This window comes from Portunus trituberculatus, chromosome 47 (assembly GCF_017591435.1).
Source record: "Portunus trituberculatus isolate SZX2019 chromosome 47, ASM1759143v1, whole genome shotgun sequence".
NCBI classification, from domain to species: domain Eukaryota; kingdom Metazoa; phylum Arthropoda; class Malacostraca; order Decapoda; family Portunidae; genus Portunus; species Portunus trituberculatus.
Genome location: NC_059301.1, coordinates 25,388,250 through 25,410,947, shown reverse-complemented (window position 1 = coordinate 25,410,947; position 22,698 = coordinate 25,388,250). Strand labels below are relative to the sequence as shown.

Genomic DNA, 22,698 nt, shown 5'->3' with positions numbered 1-22,698 from the left:
ACAGAAATCCTATGACACCAATAAGCACTATACTAACTTGCTTAAAATTGTTGAGGTTATTGAATATAACCTCAACACTCATCAGTTTTGACAACAGTTACAGTCGCACAGTACACACCTCATTATTTGTCTAACGCCCCAAGGCTCCAGTATCATGATTATAATATCAAATCAGTATAAAAAATATAATTACATCTGGGAAGGTAACGATAATTTTTCAATATGTCTGAAAAAAAAAAAGACGAGATTACTAAACGTCTGACACATCCGCATACCTGTTCTCCAGCTGTCAGGCCAGCTTCATTCCATATTTTCACCATTTTGCGTCCTTTCTTTTAGTTCTGATATTTACATATTTACGAAGCTCTTCCTGTGATATAGTTGTCTTAATACCACGATGACAAATAAAAGGCAAAACATAGATATACCATTTATTTTCATGAAGTAATAACAATAACAAATATCCATATTTGATATTTCATGCCTGTGAACGTAGATTTCGGTGTGAAAGATAACCTCAAACGTATCTGCCTTTTCTAACTTCATTACTGATGCAAACCAAAGTTGCTAACCACTGCAAACAATAATGATAATTAATGATCAATTTATAATAATATAAAAAAAAAAAAAATACCGACAACACAATTAAATTTGGTATACATCACATGGAGCTTTTTTTTTTTTTTTTCGAAACAGAATATCACTCGTCTTTGACCATCTAATTTGGTTCAAACCAAGACCTTACATCTGCCTCCTGTTCATCTTTCATATTTTTGGGAAATAGCAGGTTAGGAAAGAAATTAGTTTGTTTTAGCAGTCAAAAGGATCTTTGGTATTCTATGACGTTTGTCATGATAAATTCGAGCATCAAATTTATGGAACCAGTATGCACTTTTTTTTTTTTTATTCAACCTTCCACCTCTTCTGTTCCTTTGGGGATTAACTTATTGGTATAAAGTATTTCTATACAAAAGGCGGCAGTTAATTTGATTAAATGAATGTGATCAATTTGAATGATTCTGTGAGCTTTCCTTTCCCCGGAATAATGGATTGGATATAACAATCATGTAGCCTGTCATATTTCATATAATATATAAAATACAATAACAAATATAATATATATATATATATTATATATATATATATATATATATGGAAATATATATATACATGTTGATAACACCAATAACACTGACAATACAATAACAGAAGTGGAAGGTTTCGTGGAAAAACGGCACACATTGGCTCCTTGACTTTGCTGCATGAGTATGTTTTTTTGCTGCACTTGTTCCAGAACAGCCTACAATATCCTGGACACCTGACTTCTCAACCCTACTAAGCTAACAGTTACTGAACTATCTTTTCGGTGTCAGGAACGATAGTGTTTCTTCTCAAAGAATGCATCCATATGTCAAAAGAGTGTCCATAACAATTAGTTGCTCAAAAAATACTGGATTCAACTGAAAGAAGTAACAATACATAGTGTAAAGTAATGGAAAAAAAAAATCAAACAAAATAAACAGTCTTCACTTAATAATAATACTGTATTCCCTAAAATAAATATTTTCAAGAATTTAAAATGACAAATAAAGTGAAAGAAAAATTAATTATATACAGAAGATGATCTAGGTACAATAATTTACAAGACTTCAAACCGGCAAATCACAACTCTCAAACATAACTTGTCAGCACATTAAATATTAATCACTTCTAGGATAGTGAAAGATGGTTCAAGCACAACTGAACTAGTAAGAATTCAACCAGTAGCCTTTACAGCAATTATACAAAATTATGATAACTGATGAAGCAGAGTACTTTTTATGCCTACTGACACAAATTATTTTACTAAAAAATTGTGTTTCCCAATAAACTGGTTCAACATTCACTTGTTGTTTCCCATTGGTTGAAATGTCCCTGGTTCATTAGTTGAAATCACTTGTTTACTGGTTTAATACATCTATTGGTTCAATTGTCCAACCATATATATATATATATATATATATATATATATATATATATATATATATATATATATATATATATATATATATATATATATATATATATATATATATATATATATATATAAAAGAAAACACAGAGCAAAAATCTTTTGTGTAATAGCTTAATATTTTCAATCATAAAAACTTGTGCAAATACCTTGATAGTTGTCACTCATTCATCTGTACTCATGGTAATGCTACTCACTCACTCACCAAACATGACTGTGATCACCTGTCAATGATGAGGAAACACATGTCTTGTACATACGAGGGAGAATTACTGTAACGTCTTGCCTGTGTTAGAGGTTAGTTTTGTTGTCTGTTTGAGAGAAGAGTCACTGTTGTTTGTGTGAAAGAAAGTAGAATTAGTACATACCTTGTCTTGTCTGTTATATTAAGTTATTCTACCTTGGATGAAGGAAGGGGAGTTAATACTACCTTATTTTGTTTGTATGAGGCAAAGTTAAAGTTATTGTCATATCCTGTCTGTGTGAGACAGAGTTACTGTCTCATAGTGTCTGTGTGAAGGAGAGCTAATTATCTTGAGTTGTTTGGTTTTGGAGATTTGTTGGCTCATACTGTCTGTGTGAAAATTTGTCTTCTTGTCTAGTGTGTCAATAAGAATTTGCCCATTTTGTATAATAAGAAAATAAAATGTTCTATGTTCTGTGTAGTAGCATAGTTATTCATTATACAACTTACTTTGAATGGTATGGGGATATTGTGCAAAAGTCAGCTAATCTTGTTTCCCACAAGGGAATATCTTTTTTAACTGTTTTAAGAGAAGGCATGTCCTATCTTGTCAAGGTGGTTTGTTTTGTCTGGTAGAGGAAGAAAGCTTGGATTTTGTTTTGCACAAGGCAGGAGAAAGTCATGTGATGTTTGGTAAAGGGAAAGGGATGCTCTGTATCATATGAAAGAAATCTTGTCTTGTTTGGTAATGAGGAGAGATCATTTTGATAAAATTTCCAACACAATATGGAACTATTTTGTATGGAAAGAGCATTGTTATGCCCTGCTCAGTATGAGAGGAGTGCTGATAGGGGTGCGTGGTGAGAAGTCAATCTTTGGTGAATTCTGGAAAAGAGCTGCACGGTCCTGACCTTCACCCTTCTTCACCCAATGGCCATACACCCGGAAGGCACAGTTGTCTATGACCTGGGTTAGAGAGAAAGTGTTAAATTGAGTTACATAAACACAGGTCATAACAGATCTTGCAGTCCTTACAAGGTGACCTGTCTTACTATTAATAAAGTGACAGGAGAAAAGGACAGCAAAGCAGAAGGCTCTCTCCCCACTCCCCACTCACTCTCACATAAGGAATACAAGAAACAGGTAAAAAAACAAATACTTTACAGGCTTACTAAAAAAGAAAATCTGAGGGAAATTTTATAGGAAAAAAATAAAATAGGTGAAATGAGCCCTGATATCCCTTAGAGCCAAAGAAGTTAATCTCTAACAGACAATTGTTGTTAGCTGCAGATCTGCAATAAATAATCTATCAATAAAGCAATTAAAAGTCCCTTCAGAGTTGCAATCTATCACATCTCATGGAAGCCCCCTCCATACATGTTGGAAAAAAAAAATGTTCTGATTCATGAGTTCAAGGCTTGATTTGCAACAATTTTACAACTTTTCCTTTCTGGTAATAATAGCCCCATGCTTCAACACAATATTGTATTCCAAAGGGAACAAACTAGATAGTTATATAAAATGAGAATTATATCCTTACATTTATACTCAAAAGATCTGCTGATTAGAGCAATTATCTCATGTTTGCCTTCTTTACGACTTCTGAACATTGTTGACTATGTTTTAAACAATTTTATATTATTACTCCTAAACCAATCCTGCTGTCTACACTTTTGCTGTCTTGTTTTATATCCTACGTGTAGTCGTACTTTACATTTAACCATATTAATACTCATTCGCCAGGTTTGTGAAAACTCTGACAAACTACATTATTCTGCATTTCTTTTATTTCTTCATTTGACGCAACAGTATTTGCTATTTTGGTGTCATCAGCAAACTTTGTCATTATAATCATCATTACAATTTTTTATGTGAAACGAAAGCTGGCCAAAGGCAACATAAAGATTGAAAAAAAGCCCATTTAGTTGCCAGCCCTCTTGCAGGTCTAGGAGAGTTAGCCAAAAAAAATAGGGATAAATGTCTTCAACCCTTCCACTTAAATGAAGTCAATTCATAAGAAGTTAGAAATATAGAAGCAGATAGGGAGTTCCAGAGTTTATCAGTGAAAGGTATGAATAATTGAGAGTACTGGTTAACTCTTGCATTAGAAAGTTGGACAGAATAGGGGTGAGAAGAATGATTTGTGCAGCGAGGCCATGGAAAGAGAGAGACATGCAATTAGCAAGATCAATAGAGTAGTTGGCATGAAAGTAATGATAGAAGACAGGAAAAGATGCAACATTCCAGAGGTAAAAAAGATGCTAAAGACAGTCAGTCAGAGGAAAGGAATTGATGAGATGAAGAGGTTTTGATTCTACCCTATCTAATAAAACTGAGTGACTGGAACCCCCATTATATGCAAAGAGTACTCCAAACATGGGCAGATAAGATCCTCGTTGAGAGATGAGAAAAACTGGCCAAGATGCCTCAGAATGCCTAACTTCATAGAAGCTGTTTTAGCAAAGAGATGAGATGTAAAGTTTCCAGATCAGATTATGAGTAAAGGACAGACTGAGGATATTTAATGTAGAAGCAGGTGACAGTAAAGTGTCACTGAAGAGGAGGGATAATTGGCTAGAAGATTGTGTTCATTTGATAGATGGAGGAATAGAGTTTTTGAGGCACTGAACACAAGCAAGTTTTCTCTGCCTCATTCAGAAATCTTAGAGAGATCAGAAATCAGGCATTCTGTAGCATTCCTGTAGAATCTGTTAACTTTCTGAAGGGTTGGTCATCTCTGAAAAAACGTGGAAAAGTGTAGAATGGTATCATATGCAAAGGAATGGATAGGACACAAAGTTTGGTTTAGATGATCATTGGTGAATAATAGGAAGAAAGTGGGTAACAGGACAGAACCCTCAGGAACACTACTGCTAATAGGTTTAGGAGAAGAACAGTTACTATCTACCACAGCAGCAATAGATAAGTCGAGAGGAAACCTGAGATAAAGTTACTAATGACAAGGGCCTCTATATCATTTATATGAACAAGGAATAAAACAGGTCCTAAAACTGGTCCCTGTGGCATTCTGGTAGTCGAGAGAGAGAGAGAGAGAGAGAGAGAGAGAGAGAGAGAGAGAGAGAGAGAGAGAGAGAGAGAGAGAGAGAGAGAGAGAGAGAGAGAGAGAGAGAGAGAGAGAGAGAGAGAGAATGACATATAACTGTTAAAACAAAATAACACTGAGATACAAATAATGAATAAATAAAAACAAAAGTAAAAATAAGAAAAAGAACCTTGACAAGATGAAAATAAGATAAGTTTGTAAAAATGTTGATACTTTTTTTTGCATGTGGGGAGACAGCAGGAAGCAATCCTGTTTTCTCACACATCATATTGTAATTACAGTACCTACACTTTGAGACTGAACCTAGCATGTAAATAAAGGAAAATGTGTTTTAACTTAAATTATTTAAAGACATTATCAAAAATGACATGCAGGATACAATCATGGATTGATCAATTCTTATTTGTCATCAACAAATAAACTTAGATGTTAGATGGGTACTAGTTATTCCGTCTTCATTTTCTTGAAGTGAAAAAAATCTTAATGTATTTTTGCACTTGGCCTCTACATCATTCAAAACAAACAAAAACAAGTACTATGAAATAATTGAATAAACAATCCAAGTTCTAAATAAGAATGGTCTTACCTTGCGCAATGCCTTGACCCTGTATGGATCTACCCGGGTCACTGCCAGGGACACTGGTTCAGGAGTGTAGCGCAGCCGCTGGATCCTGATAACGGACCGCACACACAGGGCACCAAACTGGAACATCTTCCTTGCATTGAAAGGACGTCCCTTGTATTGCTGAGATAACAAGGAAAAAGAGTCACTTCTAGTGTAGATGTATGTGACAATGTGAAATCAAATCATCCATATGTCATGTTCATGTACTTATGACAGCATCATATTATTGAGCTTTTATACTCAATGTAATTTGTAAAAGACCATTTAATAGTATCAAGTGCATGTGCTACTATAAGATCAGGAAAAAAGTTTCACCAAATCACCACAAAGCTGAAACTGAATCACCACACCTTAGTACTGAGGCCCTGACAGGCTCGATATCACATTTTTTCCTTATTTTTACTTCTTATCTGCAGCATTATATCAAATAAGTCAATGCCATTGTAGAGATAGGTGGATCATAAAGTTACTACCTACTGATTCCAAACATAATGCCAAAAGTACAATTTTGAGATAAAACTGGAAAAGAAATGGCAACTGCAATGCCTCTTACTCAACATCACAGTTAAGTGTACTGTTCATGGAGAGTAAAAGAGTATATGTATGTACAAGATTAATTTATGTACAAGCTCATTTTATCTGTTACTATTTTCTAAACATTCATGAGGTCCAGGGAATGCAGATCTTTTTTAAGAAAAGGTGTTTAGGGACTCATCATGCTTATTTATTGGTCTGTGGCAAGAGAAAGATGAAAAAAATCTGCACTATATCCTCAACCATTCTCAGCACAGAGTGAAGTGAAAAGCTGAATCTTAGTGGTTGAGTAATGGGTGTAATATGCTTAACTAAGTGATGAGAAGTGATGTAATGGAGTGGTGTTGACACTGATATTTAAAATGACAGCAATAGACATGAAGCGTTGTGCACACTATCTATATGCTTGTGCCTGTGATTGCACAAAAAAAGCAATAGGAAATATTTTTATACTAAAGACTACATGTCAATGAGCCACTAAATATTGAATAATCAAACTAAGATATTCCTCCTAAATTATGTTGTCATATCCATTCCTCAACTAAAATAAGGTACTGATTTACACAATTAAAAACTACATATTAAAATCATAACTTTTCCATTAATTTTTTTACCACAACAACAACAGAAAACTACAAGTGGAGTTACTCAAAAGTTATCAAAGAAGCTTTTCTCCCTTTTTGCTGTTATTGCAGTGCTTGAGATGAAGTGCAATTACATGAAGCATGAGAAACATCAGCAAGTCTACTCCAGGAAATGGTTCAGGATATGCATCACTACCCATCTTCTGACTACCACACAAAACTTCAACCTCTCAGCCAAATTTATCACACTCAAGCAAAAGCATGTCTTCACTTGAATAATTAAGTCCCTAACTACAAAGACAACAGATGTATCAGTATAACAAACAATATCTTCACTCCTGTACAGTAAGTTGTGAAAAACATCACTGGATAGATATTGCCTTCCATGCTTGTCTTATCACATGGAAAATGACAAGCAAGTAGAGAAGTCATTATTTCTATCAGTTTTTAAATCTGATACTATGTACTATAACTCTTAAACATCTCTAGATCATTATGTAGCATCATTAATGGTACTGCCCTACTATTACTCCTAACACTGATAAGAATCTTTATCATAAACACTAAAGGTGATCATGGGCAGGAAGGTCAATTATGTCATTCTCTTCTTTTTGTGCCCTTTTCCATTCAGAGCCCTTGCAGGAAAGCAGTAGCAGTGCTGAGGCCCACCATGAACACTCACCTTCTTATCGATGGTGGCGACAAGGATGCGACTCCGGGAAGGCTAGAAGAGGCACATCATGAGAGGCTACAGCATGCACGGATATCAAGCAGTAAGAGGGTAAAAGTATATGTAAAAGAAATAATAATAAATAAATAAATAAATAAATAAGGAAATGAAAGAAAGAATAAAAAATAATAATAGAAAATTAAAAATTAAAAACAAATAAAAAAACATCCACAATAGGACCTCAGTTGTCAGAGCCACACAAATGGTTGGGAGGATGTTGCAGTTCACCAACTGTGTTATGAAGCGAGTAGTAGTTCAGAATTTGTCTTCAAATTATGTGAATGATTCTTTTTAGCTCCTTGTGTAGGCTGAGTACATGAGGTTCCACTGCAAAACATCACAGCCAGTTGCAAAAGGATGTAGTAGAGTAAAATGCTAGAAACCCAGGCTCAGATCATAACATTAGATTAAATAAATTAATCAAGGCATTCTTTATGTTAGGGGCTCTCAACCACAGTTGCCTTATCCTCTCAACTGTGACACATTTGCACAGCAATTACACCAATTAAATGCTGGGCACCATTATTTTTGTATGATGTTATATTCAGTAAACACTGATCAATGAAAGAAAACATGTATGCTATAATTTGGTAGTTCAATCATTGAATACAAAAAGATGAGACCAACAGTCACTAGCTCCAGACCTCCAATGTTTGTGAGACCAAGTGCAAGGGTGTAATTGTCTTGAATCAACCACATGGTTGCGAGTCCCTTGTTTACTGACAATCACAATAACCAAGTGCAACAAATGCAAGACAATCCTGGGAAGTCAATAAAGAGAAAAGGCCTCTATTCAAGTTGAGTGTGTGTGTGTGTGTGTGTGTGTGTGTGTGTGTGTATTTACCTAATTGTATTTACCTAATTGTAACATACGGGAAAAGAGCTATGCTCGTGTTGTCCCGTCTCCATATCTATTAATGTCCAGCTTTTTCTTAAAATCATGAATATTCCTTGCGTTGACCACTTCCACATCTAAACTATTCCATGCTTCCACCCTTCTATGAGGGAAGCTATATTTTTTCACATCTCTCCTATAAGTGGCCATTTTAGTTTTTTCCCATGCCCTCTCGACATTCTTCCATTCCACATACACAGATCTTCCCTATCCATTTTTCCATGCCAATCATCACTCTGTATATTGCTATCAGGTCTCCCTTTCTCTCTGTTTTCCAGGGTTGGAAGTTGCATTCTTTTCAGTCTGTCTTCATAAGTCAAATCTCTTAAGTCAGGCACCATTTTCGTTGCAGCCCTCTGTACTTTCTCTAGTTTCCTTATGTGTTTCTTTAAGTTCGAGCCCACTGTATTGTTGCATATTCAAGCCTCGGTCTTATCATTGCAGTAATTATTTTCTTCATCATTTCTTCATCTAGATATACGAACGCCACTCTTATGTTCCTCAATAAGTTCAATACTTCTCCAATTATTTTGTTTATATGTCTCTCTGGCGATAGGTCATTGGTAATTGTCACCCCAAGGTCTTTTTCTTCATGACTGGTTTTATGTCTTCATTTCCTATCTTGTACATACTCCTGATTCTTCTTTCACTCTTGCCAAACTCTATTTTCTTGCATTTTGTCGTGTTGAACTCCATTTGCCATGTACAGCTCCATTTCCATATTCTGTCCAAGTCTTCCTGGAGTAGTTCGCAATCTTTGTCACATCTCACTTTTCTTAACAATTTTGCATCGTCTGCAAATAGGCTCACATAACTGGACACCCCATCCACCATGTCATTTATGTAGACTGCGAACATTACTGGTGCCAACACTGATCCCTGTGGAACTCCACTCTCCACCAATCCCCATTCTGATGGTCTGTCCTTAATTATTGTTCTCATTTCTCTTCCTACCAAAAGTCTTCCATCCATTTTAGTAAACTGCCATGCACTCCTCCTACCATTTCAAGTTTCCAGATCAGTCTCTGGTGTGGTACCTTATCAAAGGCCTTTTTTAAATCCAGATATATTCCATCAGCCCAACCATCTCTTTCCTGTATTACATCTATCACCCTCGAATAGTAACATATCAGGTTTGTCGTGCATGAACGCCCTTTCCTAAAACCAAATTGACACTCACAAAGTATGTCATTTTTCTCCAAGAAGTCTGTCCATCTAGTCTTCACCACCCTCTCACACATCTTAGCTACCACACTTGTAAGTGACACTGGTCTATAGTTCAATGGGTCTCTCTTGTTACCTGATTTATAGATTGGGACAATGTTAGCTCTTTTCCAGTCTTGGGGCACTACACCTTCCCTTAATGAGGCATCAATTACTTCACAAACTTTTTCTGCCAATTGCTCCCTGCATTCTCTTAAAATCCATCCTGATACCCCATCAGGTCCCACAGCTTTTCTCACTTCTAAACTCCCCATCATGTTCTTGATCTCCTCCACAGTTACTTGAAACTCCTTCATAATCCCTTTCTGTTCCATTACCAGTGGTTTGTCAAAAGCAGTCTCCTTTGTGAATACCTTCCGAAAGCATCCATTCATAGCCTCTGCCATTTCCTGGGATCTTCACTGCATACTCCATTTACTTCTAAACTTTCAATACTTTCTATTTTTGATGTTGTTGTTCACATGTCTGTAAAAAGCCTTGGTTGGTCTTTACATTTATCAATTATATCCTTTTCTTGTTTCTTTCTTTCTTCTCTTCTAATCAACACATATTCATTTCTTGCTCTTTTGTAACTTTCCCACTGCTTAATCCGTCTTTTCCTTCTCCACCTCTTCCATGCATCCTCTTTTCTTGTTCTAGCCTTTTCACATCTATCGTTAAACCAGTCCTGCTTTCCAACTTCTATGTTGTCTTATTGGTACAAATTTTTCTCACCTTCTTTGTATATTTTTATAAATTCCTTCCACTTTTCATTTGCTCCTTAGCACTCTTGAATTTCATCCAATTTGTCTCTTGAAAGAATTTCTTTAGGTTTCCAAAATCTGTCTTGGCATAATTCCATCTTCCCACTTTATATTCTTCATTTCTTCTAGATTTCTCTTCGTCTATCACCTTGAACTCCAAAACTGCATGATCACTCTTTGCTAAAGGGCACTCCACCCTCATCTCCTCAATGACCATTGGCTCTGTACTAAAGACCAAGTCCAGTCTTGACGATGCTCCCTCTCCTCCAAACCTAGTATCTTCTTTGACCCACTGAGTTAACACATTTTCCATTGCCAGTGTCAATAGTGTATTTCCCCATGTTGTCTCTGATCCTTCCATTGACCAGTCCTCCCAACACACCTCTTTACAATTAAAATCTCCCATCATTATAGTTCGTTCACAGCCACCCAACATTTCTTCCAGACATGTTCCTGTATCACTTATCATTTCTTCATATTCCTGTACTGACCATGCATTTGTCTTAGGTGGTACGTACACCACTATGTAGTGCCTCTTTTTCCTTCATTAGTTTCTGCTCTGATCTTTAGCACTTCTGCCTTTCCCATACCTTTTTCACTTGATCCACCTTTATATCTTTTTAACCAGCAACATCACTCCTCCTCCCATCTTACCTACTCTATTTCTTTTCCAAACGTTATATTTCCTTCTCCAACCTTCATCAGGTCTTCTCCTCTCTCAGTTTTGTTTCAGTAAGACCCACAATATCTGGGTTCTTGTCCCTCAAGTAATCGTTGAGTTCTAAAATCCCCGATATCACTCCATTTATGTTGGAATACATTACATGTGTGTGTGTGTGTGTGTGTGTGTGTGTGTGTGTGTGTGTGTGTGTGTGTGTGTGTATTTACCTAGTTGTATTTACTTAGTTGTATTATACATGGTTCAAGCAGGGCTCATAGTGTCCTGTCTCCATATCTCCATTTATCTAATTTTCCTTACAGTTATGCACATTATGTGCTGTAACAACTTCATTATCCAATGCATTCCACTTCTCCACCGTTATGTGTGGAAAACTATTTTCCAATATCCTTCACACACTGCCTCATCCTGATCTTCTTTTCATATCCTCTTGTCCTTCCATCATCTGTCAACAGCACCAGGTCTTCTTTGTCTATCTTTTCAATGCCATTGACTATCTTGTACATTGTTATTAGGTTCCCACGTTCTCTTCTATCTTGTAAGGTTGGCAGTCCCATTTCCTTCAATCATTCTTCATATGCTAGGTCCTCTAATTCCAGTACCATCTTTGTAGCAATTTTTTATATTCCTTTCCAGTGTGTGTGTGTGTGTGTGTGTGTGTGTGTGTGTGTGTGTGTGTGTGTGTGTGTGTGTGTGTGTGTGTGTGTGTGTGTGTGTGTGTGTATTTACCTAGTTGTATTGTACAGGGTTCGAGCAGGGCTCATAGTGTCCTGTCTCCATATCTCCATTTATCTAATTTTTCTTTAAAGTTATGCACACTATGTGCTGCAACAATTCCATTATCCAATGCATTCCATTTTTCCACCGTTCTGTGTGGAAAACTGTATTTTCCAACATCCTTCACACACTGCCTCATCCTGATCTTCTTTTCATGTCCTCTTGTCCTTCCATCCTCTTCTGCCAACAGCACCAGGTCTTCTTTGTCTATCTTTTCAATATCATTTACTATCTTATACATAGTTATTATGTCCCCATGTTCTCTTCTTTCTTGTAAGGTTGGCAGTCCCATTTCCTTCAGTCGTTCTTCATATGTGAGGTCCTTTAATTCCGGCACCATCTTTGTAGCAATCTTCTGTATCCTTTCCAGTTTTCTTATATCTTTTTTAGAACTCGGAGACCATACCACTGCTGCATATTCTAGCCTTGGACATATCATGCTTGTGATGATTTTTTTTCATCATATCTTTATCCATGTAATGAAATGCCACTATTATATTAGTCAACATCCTATATGATAGTCCAAATATTTTGTTTATGTGTTTATCAGGGCTCAGATTTTCTTGTATGATCACTCCAAGATCTTTTTCCTCTTTAGTCTTCATTATTTGCTCCTCTCCCATTAGATAGTTCCATACTGGTCTTCTCTTACTCTTTCCTAGTTCCATTATGTGACATTTCTTGGCATTAAACTCCAATTTCCACTTCTTGCTCCATTCATAGATCTTATTTAAATCTTCCTGTAGCAGTATACAGTATACAACTTTGCATCATCAGCGAATAAATTCATATAGCTGTTTAACCAAATGTGAATGTCGTTTACATAAACTTGAAACATAATGGGGGCTAACACTGACCCTTGTGGCACCCCACTAGTTACTTTACTCCAAGATGAGTATGTATCTCTGATCACAGTTCTCATTTCTCTATCCTTCAAATAATCTTGTTCATTAGAGCAAGATTCCACACATTCCTCCTATGTTCTCTAGTTTCCAAAGAAGTCTTCCATGAGGGACTTTATCAAATGCCTTTTTAATGTCCAGGTATACTGTGTCTACCCATCCATCTCTGTTTTCAAGTCCTGCAATAACCCTGGAGTAGAAGCTTAATAAGTTTGATACACATGACCACCCTGTCCTGAACCCAAATTGTCTGTTCGATATGACTTGCTCCTTTTCTAGAAAATTAACCCATTTTTCTTTGATAATTATTTCACATAACTTACCTACGACACTTGTAAGTGACACTAGTCTGTAGTTTAGTGGTTCTGTTGCCTTTCTTCCTTTAAATATCGGTACTACATTGGCTCTTTTCCACTCTAGTGGAACTTTCCCTTAATTTATTGAACTTTTAATTATTTCCCAAATTGGCTCCAGTAATTGCTCTTTACATTATTTTAACACCCAGCCTGATACACCATCTGGCCCCATTAATTTTCTGACTTCCAACTTGTCCAGTAATCTTCCAATATACTCTTTATGAACTGCAATTTCCTGTAATCCTAGGCAATTCAATGTCCTATTAGGTTCTGTGAAGTCATCTTCTTCAGTGAATACTGTTTTGAAGCTCTCATTCATTACTTCACACAATTCTTTCTCTGTTTGGTATGTCTTTCCTTCTTTAATAATTTTTTCAATTGTTTCCTTATTCTTTGTTTTGCCGTTTATAAACTTGTAGAAAAGTTCGGGTTCATCCTTGCTTTTATTCACTATATCCTTCTCAAACTTTCTTTCTTCCTCTCTCCTTACTCTAATATATTCATTTCTAGTATCTTTGTACTGCCGTCTATTATAGTCATTTCCCTGCTTTAAAAGTTTCTTCCACGCTTTATCCTTTGACTTTTTTGCTTGCAGGCATCTAGCATTGTACCATGTATGTATTTTTTTCTGAACTCTATAAACAGGAACAAACTTTTTTACTCCTTCATTGTATTCCTGTAAGAATATGTCATATTTCTCTTGTACAGTCTTCCTGCACATAATATTACTTCACTCAATATCAGCAAAATAACTCATTAGTTTTTCAAAATCTGCTCTTGCATAATTTAATCTCTCTCCTTTATGGTCCTCTCTGTATCTTATCTCATCTTGCATCTCTAATCTCACATGATCACTTTTCCCCATTGGACTAAGGTATTGTATGACTGGAGGGGACTGCGGTTTTTTTGTGAAGACTAGGTCAAGTAACGATGGTTCCTCTTCTCCCCCTGTATCTTGTTGACTCTTCTACCCTCTGGTCCATTGTATTAACCATAGACATCTGTAACACTTTCTCACTCCACTACCCAGCATTGTCCATTACTTCCATCTCTATCTCTCTCCAGTTTATTTTTTTACAGTTAAAGTCTCCAACTAAGAGTACACTCGACCCTCAAAACAACGGACAAATGCATGCACGACCCTGTCCGTAGATTGCAAAAGTCTGTTCTTTGCAAATGAACGTAAAAAACTGTATAAAATGTACATAAAATAATGTGTAATCATTGAGAAACCATTCAAGCAGTATTACAAAGCATTAAGTACAACAAATAACCTGAAATAGATGACATGAGCATGGTCAGTTTAATAAATATTAATAAACAATACAGAAAACGAAGTTCTCTCACCTTAATACGCTACCTACCGGACAATAATTTGCCAGGAACAGACAATCACGCGCATTTTAATATTCGTCCGTAGATTAAACCGGACTCCAGAATTTGTCCATAGTTTCCGAAATCCGTTGATGGGAGGTCTGTTGTTTTGAGGGTCGAGTGTATTCTTCTATCTCTTCTGATCATGTTATCCAGATACTTTATCGTTTCTCTTCGCATATCTTTATGCTCTTCTGATCCCCATGTATTAGTCTTTGGTGGAACATATGTAACTATAATTTTTCTCTTCTTCAAATCTTCTGTTCTGCTTGTTACTCCCAATGCTTCCACTTTGTCCTCTCCATATTGCACATCCTCCACACAAATGTTATCATGAACCATTATTAGCACTCCTCCTCCTCCTTTATCCTTCCTATCCCTCCTCCAGGTATTATATCCTTCCTCTTTAAAGTTGACACGTATCTCATTCTTCAGTTTTGTTTCAACGATACACATTACATCTGGCTTTTTCTCTTTCAAATAATCCTGAACTTCCAATATACTTGATAACAAACCATCTATGTTAGTATAAGTCACTCTTAATTTATTGCCTCCTCCACGACCTCCTCTTTTTTCCTTAAGTACCACTTCTTAAGTCTCATATCCAGAACCCTCCAGTAAAAATTCTTCTCTATCTCTGTCTTTTCTCGTTTTTTTCCTTAGCCTCACTTCTTAGTACTTTCTCCTTTTCCCTTTCCTCTAAGTTCATATTTTTTTTATCCATATTTCCTTGTGATCGACATCATCAGCTAACTTCCCTTTTCTAGCCATTATTTCTTCTACAGCCACTTGAGATCTCATTTTCACCTTCATTGGTCTCTTACCCCCTTCAGTGTGTGTGTGTGTGTGTGTGTGTGTGTGTGTGTGTGTGTGTGTGTGTGTGTGTGTGTGTGTGTGTGTGTGTGTGTGTGTGTGTGTGTGTGTGTGTGTGTGTATTTACCTAGTTGTAGTTGTAGTTTTACAGGGCCTGGGCTTTATGCTCGTGTGGCCCCGTCTCCATATCTACACTTATCCAATCTTACTTTAAAAGTATGCACACTTGTTGCAGACACTACTTCTTCATTTAAACTGTTCCACGTCTCAATACATCTTTGCAGGAAACTATATTTTTTAACATCTCTCAGACATCTTCCTTTTCTCAGCTTTTTACTATGCGATCTTGTGCTTTGAATGTCATATTCTTCTCTCAGGATCAGTTTCTCATTATCGACTTGGTCCATTCCGTTGATCAATTTAAAAACTTGTATCAGGTCTCCTCTCTCCCTTCTTTGTTCCAGGGTTGGTAGATTCATAGCCTTTAGTCTCTCCTCATATGTCATCCCTTCAAATTCTGGAACCATTCTTGTAGCCATTTTTTGTAGTCTCTCCAATTTCCTTCTTCATTTAAACTGTTCCACGTCTCAATACATCTTTGCAGGAAACTATATTTTTTAACATCTCTCAGACATCTTCCTTTTCTCAGCTTTTTACTATGCGATCTTGTGCTTTGAATGTCATATTCTTCTCTCAGGATCAGTTTCTCATTATCCACTTGGTCCATTCCGTTGATCAATTTAAAAACTTGTATCAGGTCTCCTCTCTCCCTTCTTTGTTCCAGGGTTGGTAGATCCATAGCCTTTAGTCTCTCCTCATATGTCATCCTTCAAATTCTGGAACCATTCTTGTAGCCATTTTTTGTAGTCTCTCCAATTTCCTTATGTGTTTCTTTTTATAAGAGGAGTGTGTGTGTGTGTGTGTGTGTGTGTGTGTGTGTGTGTGTGTGTGTGTGTGTGTGTGTGTGTGTGTGTGTGTGTGTGTGTGTGTGTGTGTGTGTGTGTGTGTGTGTGTGTGTGTGTGTGTGTGTGTGTGTGTGTGTGTGTGTGTGTGTGTGTGTGTGTGTGTGTGTGTGTGTGTGTGTGTGTGTGTGTGTGTGTGTGTGTGTGTGTGTGTGTGTGTGTGTGTGTGTGTGTGAACTTTCTTCAACTGTCCTTATTTGCTTCCAGCCACTAACATTTCACTGTATCTCATGTAATTTTGATTGAATTTACTCTTACAAACATGCACACATACACACAACTGAAACAGAGGCTTCCCTGTATTGCTTATGAGTAATGCTAATTAAAAACATTTATAAAAAAGACTGTAGAAGAGGAACTACTAGATTTAGAGAATAGACTAAAGAAAAATATAATAAGGAACTATAAAAAGAAAAGAAGACAGGACCAGATGTCAGAGGCAGTAGAGAAAGTTGCAAAGTTATGTTTTTTAATAGAGATGTATTGTAACCATGGATATAGAGCATAAGTCAAATATCATTAAATATAATACAACAGGATTATTAAAAAGTCTAGTAAAAACAAGAAAAAATAAAGAAAAAAAGAGCATATTCTTTCTTCCTTCGCTCCAGTAAATCTTCTTTTGCCTGTCCTGTTTCTTTCACATGAGAGACAGCAAATTTAGCTCTTCAAGGATCCAGTGATCTTTTGCCAGGTTGTGAGTAAAAGTATAGGGCTTTTATGCATGTTGTGACCAGTACAGAGGGACTTCATACTTAACAACCCAAGTATTCTTATAAAACCTCACTACGCTTATAATTCAAAAAATGCAGAATACTATGCCTATGGAACAAATAAAAAAAATATATGTAATATTTTCCTCCTTTAGAGTAGCTTTCATTTATAGATATCATGTTGTTGATATTAAAAGTAATCATTATAGCCATAAAAAACAAACTACATATTACATAATACAAAAGGGCAATATACGGTAGGGTAAAACTTGAGTTTTAGCAGATACTGTTAAAGATGAAAGTATAAAATGTTCTATATGCATATGCATTTGGTTCTTTAATCAGCCATGGGTGTGACATTAAAGAGTGTGTGGCGACAGATTACAATAGCTTGGTAAAGGTGCTGGTTTATTTTATACAAACACCAAGTCAACATACTCCACCTTATCGTATGTGGCATTTTCAACAGGCTTTTTGTTTCCTGTCAGTCATACAGTACAATCTAAATGTATTCACTATCCCTGCCTTGGCATGAAACTTCAATAAGCTGATTTGCTGCTAGCCTCATTCCTTCTCTCTCTTTACCTAGCAAGGCAAGGTGTTACATACCCTATGAACATACAGTGGAGACTCAATACTCGAACTTAATCTGTTCCAAATGGCTGTTTGAGTATCAAAAAGTTTGACTATTGATACCTATAAATCAGGTAATTCATTCTAATTTTAGCAAAACTTCAAGTTTACAAAAATTTCAATGTAATTTTCTTTATTATTTGATTTATATATACCATAAGTGAAGACTGGTGATGGATAATGTAGAAGAGGATGGGAGAAGGGTGGGGAGGAGGAAGGAGATCGTCAGAGGACGAGTCACCATTCAAGAAAATGTCTTGGTAACTTTTCTCCTTGTGTGATTCCTGTGAACCAACTAGTGAAGGGGTATTGCTCACTAAAACTTGCACTCTCACTAGATTCTTTATTTTTACCACTAATAAGCCTCTTTAGTGCCACTATACAATTGTAAATGAAAACTACAGAATGCAAAAGAATGTTGTTTCTTTCAAGACTGCGGCAGGACTAGGGATGTGGTATACATACTGTTTTACTGGTAATGCTGGTAAAACCGGTATCAGAACGGGACAATTGCTATGGCAGGCAAGGAATGGACAGAGCTTTGTTTACAACCATATGTGTGGCCATTTGATTACCAGATATTTTCACCACTAAAAAGCTTTTGGTGTTAATGTAAGTTCATAAATGAAAAACTACAAACAGAATGCACGAGAATACTGTTCTGATGACCGCAGCAGCACAACTGACAAAGGGGAAAGGGAGAGATATGAGAGCTTTTATTTACAACCACATATGTGTACGTTCGACTGTCAGGAATTTTTCGAGTATCAAATCAAACTTTTGCATTCGAGTATTGAAAAGTTTGACTTTTAAGATGCTCAAGTATTGAATTTCCACTGTATTTAATTTGTCATTGGTTATAACCATGCTAACAATGCATAATGTTTATCAGTAATCACCTGCTTGTCAATATTACTCATCTCATTACTGGATATTGTAATACCATAAAACTTTTAAAGATGAGACTGAATGTATCACAATTTCACCAATGGACAATCCATGTCAAAACATTATCATTTCTACAAGTTTTGTGGTTTTACAGTGTCCTGTAACAAGACAAGCAACATTAACAGATAGGTGATTTATCAATAAATATCAGTGTTAACATGACTATAATGCATGACAAATAAAATAATAGGCTAAATGACACCTTGCCTGCTTGGGTGAGAAGGAACAACAGGTAAGGTTAGCAGCAAATCAGATAAGTGAAGTTTCATGCCAAAATACATTTGAATTGTGCTGCATGATTTTGACAAATGAAAATTAATAAATAAATAAAATCAATTAATTAATAAGTCTTAAATATTAGATAGATAAGGAAGTAAATAATTAAGCTGTTGAAAATGCCACACACTTACAGTAAGCTGGAATGTTTTGACATGGTGTTTCTGCAATATAAAACTGCCAGCCAACCTAGCCATTTTATGTCACTCTGCCACACTCAAATTTCACCCAACAGCTAAACACTCTCAAAATGGATGTGTATAAAACATTTTTGGTTTAAAATAACTTGCACTTTCACCTCATATTACAGCCAGTATAAACAGAGTCTGAAGTGCCTCTTCCTATAACGGAAATGAATTTGTGCATGGGCAACCTTCCTGGTTACTTACTCCACTCCACACACCTCCTCCTACCCTTCCCCAAGACCACCTTGACCCACACACTTTCTTTTGAAGCTCCTGAGCCTTTTCTACATCACTATCAAAATCTTTAAAAATCATTAACTTCATGAGTAGTGCATAACTTTACCAGTAGTTTTTGAGGGTCCTACTCGATTAAGCAGTCCACTATCATTACCAATATCATCACTGGTTCCCCCCACTAACTTTTGAAAGCTATTGCTAATTTTTACATCACCATATTGACATATGCTAACATGAAGCCCCTCTGTAGTGAGTGACTCCATTCTCATCCAAAGGAAAAAAAAAAGTTACTTCATTTCATAGTAATGTGGTGTGGTGCACAGAAACATGCACAAGGCTGATGAACAAAGTGCACAACTAACCTCATAAAGATGGAGAGGAAACTGTCTGAAGTTAGATTCTACATGAAATAATACAACAGGAAACAAAACACTTTGTTGAAAAATTTTAACTGAGAAATGAAGTAAAAAATACCATTAAGATGAAAAATAAAGCATAAACCAAAAAAATTATTGAATACTTTTCTTTATCAAAGGAGATGGAGAATTTTGATTTTGTTCCCTTTGTTTAATAACAATAACCTGAATAATGTCCAAAAGGAGAAGGTAATGAAACAAGGAGAAAAGGAACATGAAAGATAAGAAAGATTGCAGATGAGAGAGAGAGAGAGAGAGAGAGAGAGAGAGAGAGAGAGAGAGAGAGAGAGAGAGAGAGAGAGAGAGAGAGAGAGAGAGAGAGAGAGAAACACAGTAAGACTAAGAGAAAGAAAAAAAAGTGAGTGAAGAGCATGAGAAACATGGATGAGGAAACAAGAACTAAAGAAAGGCAGGAAATACTAAATGTGCATAAAAGGATAATAGATACTCTAGAAGGCAAAAACAAATGGAGAGCAAATAAAGACATTTTCACTTGGTGGGGAAATATTTAAGTGAAGAGTAGGTTAGAGGGAGAGAAGGATGTATATAGAGATAGGTCCAATGAAAAATACTACTACGATGATAAAGTACCATAATTGAAACAATAGAAATTAATAAATTATTCTAAATAAATTGTAATAAATCTTTGTCTTTGAAGGCCATTGGAGTGAAGGAAGAAAGAAAAAGCCCAAGTCATCTGGAGTTCAAGACTGTACTGACCACTGACTTACTAACTACAATATATAACAATAAAAAATTTTAAAAATCATTGAAAATTTTGTAAGGGCTAAGATGGTTCTAAAATGTGCCTTGAGGGTAAAGAAAATGAAAAGTGTAACTCCCAGAAGCAGTCACTCATGTTGTGAATGAAGGGTGGAAAGTGATGCCAGCAGCAGCAGCAGTAGCATAGACCTGGCAGAAAAAAAGGGAAAAAGAAAAGACAGGCAAATCACAGTATAAGAAAGCTCACCAGGATCTGGAAGAAGTCATGGGTGAGAGCTTCCTGGACAGAAATGCGCTGTGCTGGCTCTACCACGAGCAACTTGGAGATAAGATCCTTTGGGGAATCTGTGGATACACTTTACTGAGAAACTACCACTCCTTGGTTCCATGAGGCATGGCCATACAGCACCAGTACCTGTGGACTTGCTTTATCACACCTTCAAATGATCGGCTACACTCAACACTCTGCTATCGCGCCTAATTGGTGCATCTATCACTATGCCACAGCCGAAGTCACAATAGCCTAAGTGAAGAACCTGTGGTAATAATTCCAACTGACAATAGGACCTCCAAGCTGTAATTTTTTTGTCATTTTTTTCGCAATTTCTATGCCATATAATAATATAAAAATTAAGAAATAATACAGTATAAAAAACCTAACCAAGAATCATAATAATAACATACATTTTAAACTATTTTATTTGACATATTTAACACCACAATGGACACACAGGCATATAAGATGCACACCCATTTCAACAAATCAAATTCAGGAAAAAAGTTTTTAGTGTATCTAAGCATGTACTGTTGAAAGCAATCTAGCAACACATTACACAAGCAGAAAACATTTATCTTTCCTTGTGATCTTCAGTTGGTCTTGCTGTTGCCAGACACTCATAATTTTTTCTGTAAATGGTGGCCTTAAAGCTCTTGCTGGTGCTCTATGGCCATGCTCCTTAGCAAAATCTACCACTTGTAGTTTGTAGAAGATTGTATAGTTTAATCTTTTTCCTTCTATTGCAATAACAGTGAGGGTGTTGATGTGTTCTGTTATGATCATGAACTTGCTGTTACTCCTCATCACTAGATGGCATTGAGTCAGAAAGCTGATCAGCTGATAATTGTAAACATGCATCACAACCTCACAGGTTAGATTTCTTTCATTTTTACAATAATAAGCTTTTAAAGTGATAATACTGGTAATGATAATAATACCAGCAAATCAGCTGATATTTGTAAACAACCTCACAGGTTAGATTGCTTTCATTTTTACGATAATTAGTTTTTAAAGTGATAATACTGGTAAAGATAAATAATACCAGCAATAAAATAATGATGCATGCAGTAATGGAAAAAGGTTTGTCCTATATGCCATAAAATACAATACCTCATTGTGGACAATTAGGAGCTAAGGTGGATGGGTAGATTGGCAAAAGTTGTGAAAAACTATTTCTCAATAAAAGTATATAGAGAAACTCAACTACCACGTGACATCATAACACAGGAATTCTTGAATGAAGGGAGCACAATAGCAGTAGTTTCATGCATGATATAGACAAATGTGCAGCTTTTTAAGTATGCGCAATAACAATGAAACACGATAGCAGAGGGTTAAGCGTACAGCAATGATGTAATCTTCCAAATTTCTGTATACTATGAATGAATCTCTCTCTCTCTCTCTCTCTCTCTCTCTCTCTCTCTCTCTCTCTCTCTCTCTCTCCAAATTAGAGAGGATCTTCCTTTTCTCTCAGTACTATTCTATTCAATCTTTGTTTTCTTTGCAAGGTATGAGCCTAAAAGTGTTAAACATACATGCAGTTGTCAATGAGCGGTGGAATATGACAATCACATAGAAGTCATGGCATAGAGGAAGCAGCTGATTGGCCAAGGAAGTGGTGTGGTGTTACAGCCTGAACTCAACACACCATTGTTTCTTACAATTATCAAGCTGACCAATGTTATAGAAGTTATACACTGGTCTAGTAAAAACTACTATTCACTTTGGTCACTTAACATGATTAATTAATTACTTTCATGATTGAATTTTATTTGATAACTTAGATTTATAGTACTTCATTTTAATTTACTAAAAAAGCACCTTATTCTGTAA

At 36.1% G+C, this 22,698-nt stretch overlaps 1 protein-coding gene across 6 annotated transcripts in view; it reads right to left on the bottom strand.

The window, feature by feature from the left end:
- Window positions 1-417: 417 nt before the first annotated feature.
- The window catches only part of LOC123520633 (phosphorylase b kinase gamma catalytic chain, skeletal muscle/heart isoform-like), a 41,930-nt gene continuing 19,649 nt past the window's right edge, over window positions 418-22,698 (bottom strand). For 4 of the 6 annotated variants that reach the window (XM_045283104.1, XM_045283103.1, XM_045283105.1 and 1 more), the window contains exons 9-12: window positions 20,836-20,933; window positions 7,685-7,726; window positions 5,846-6,004; window positions 418-3,161 (exon numbers count right to left, since the gene is read on the bottom strand). In XM_045283104.1, coding sequence (XP_045139039.1) covers window positions 3,012-3,161; window positions 5,846-6,004; window positions 7,685-7,726; window positions 20,836-20,933 — 449 coding nt within the window. In that variant the 3' untranslated portion in view covers window positions 418-3,011. The remainder of the gene's footprint in view (window positions 3,162-5,845; window positions 6,005-7,684; window positions 7,727-20,835; window positions 20,934-22,698) is intronic. The other 2 variants (XM_045283107.1, XM_045283106.1) reach the window with 1 other exon arrangement.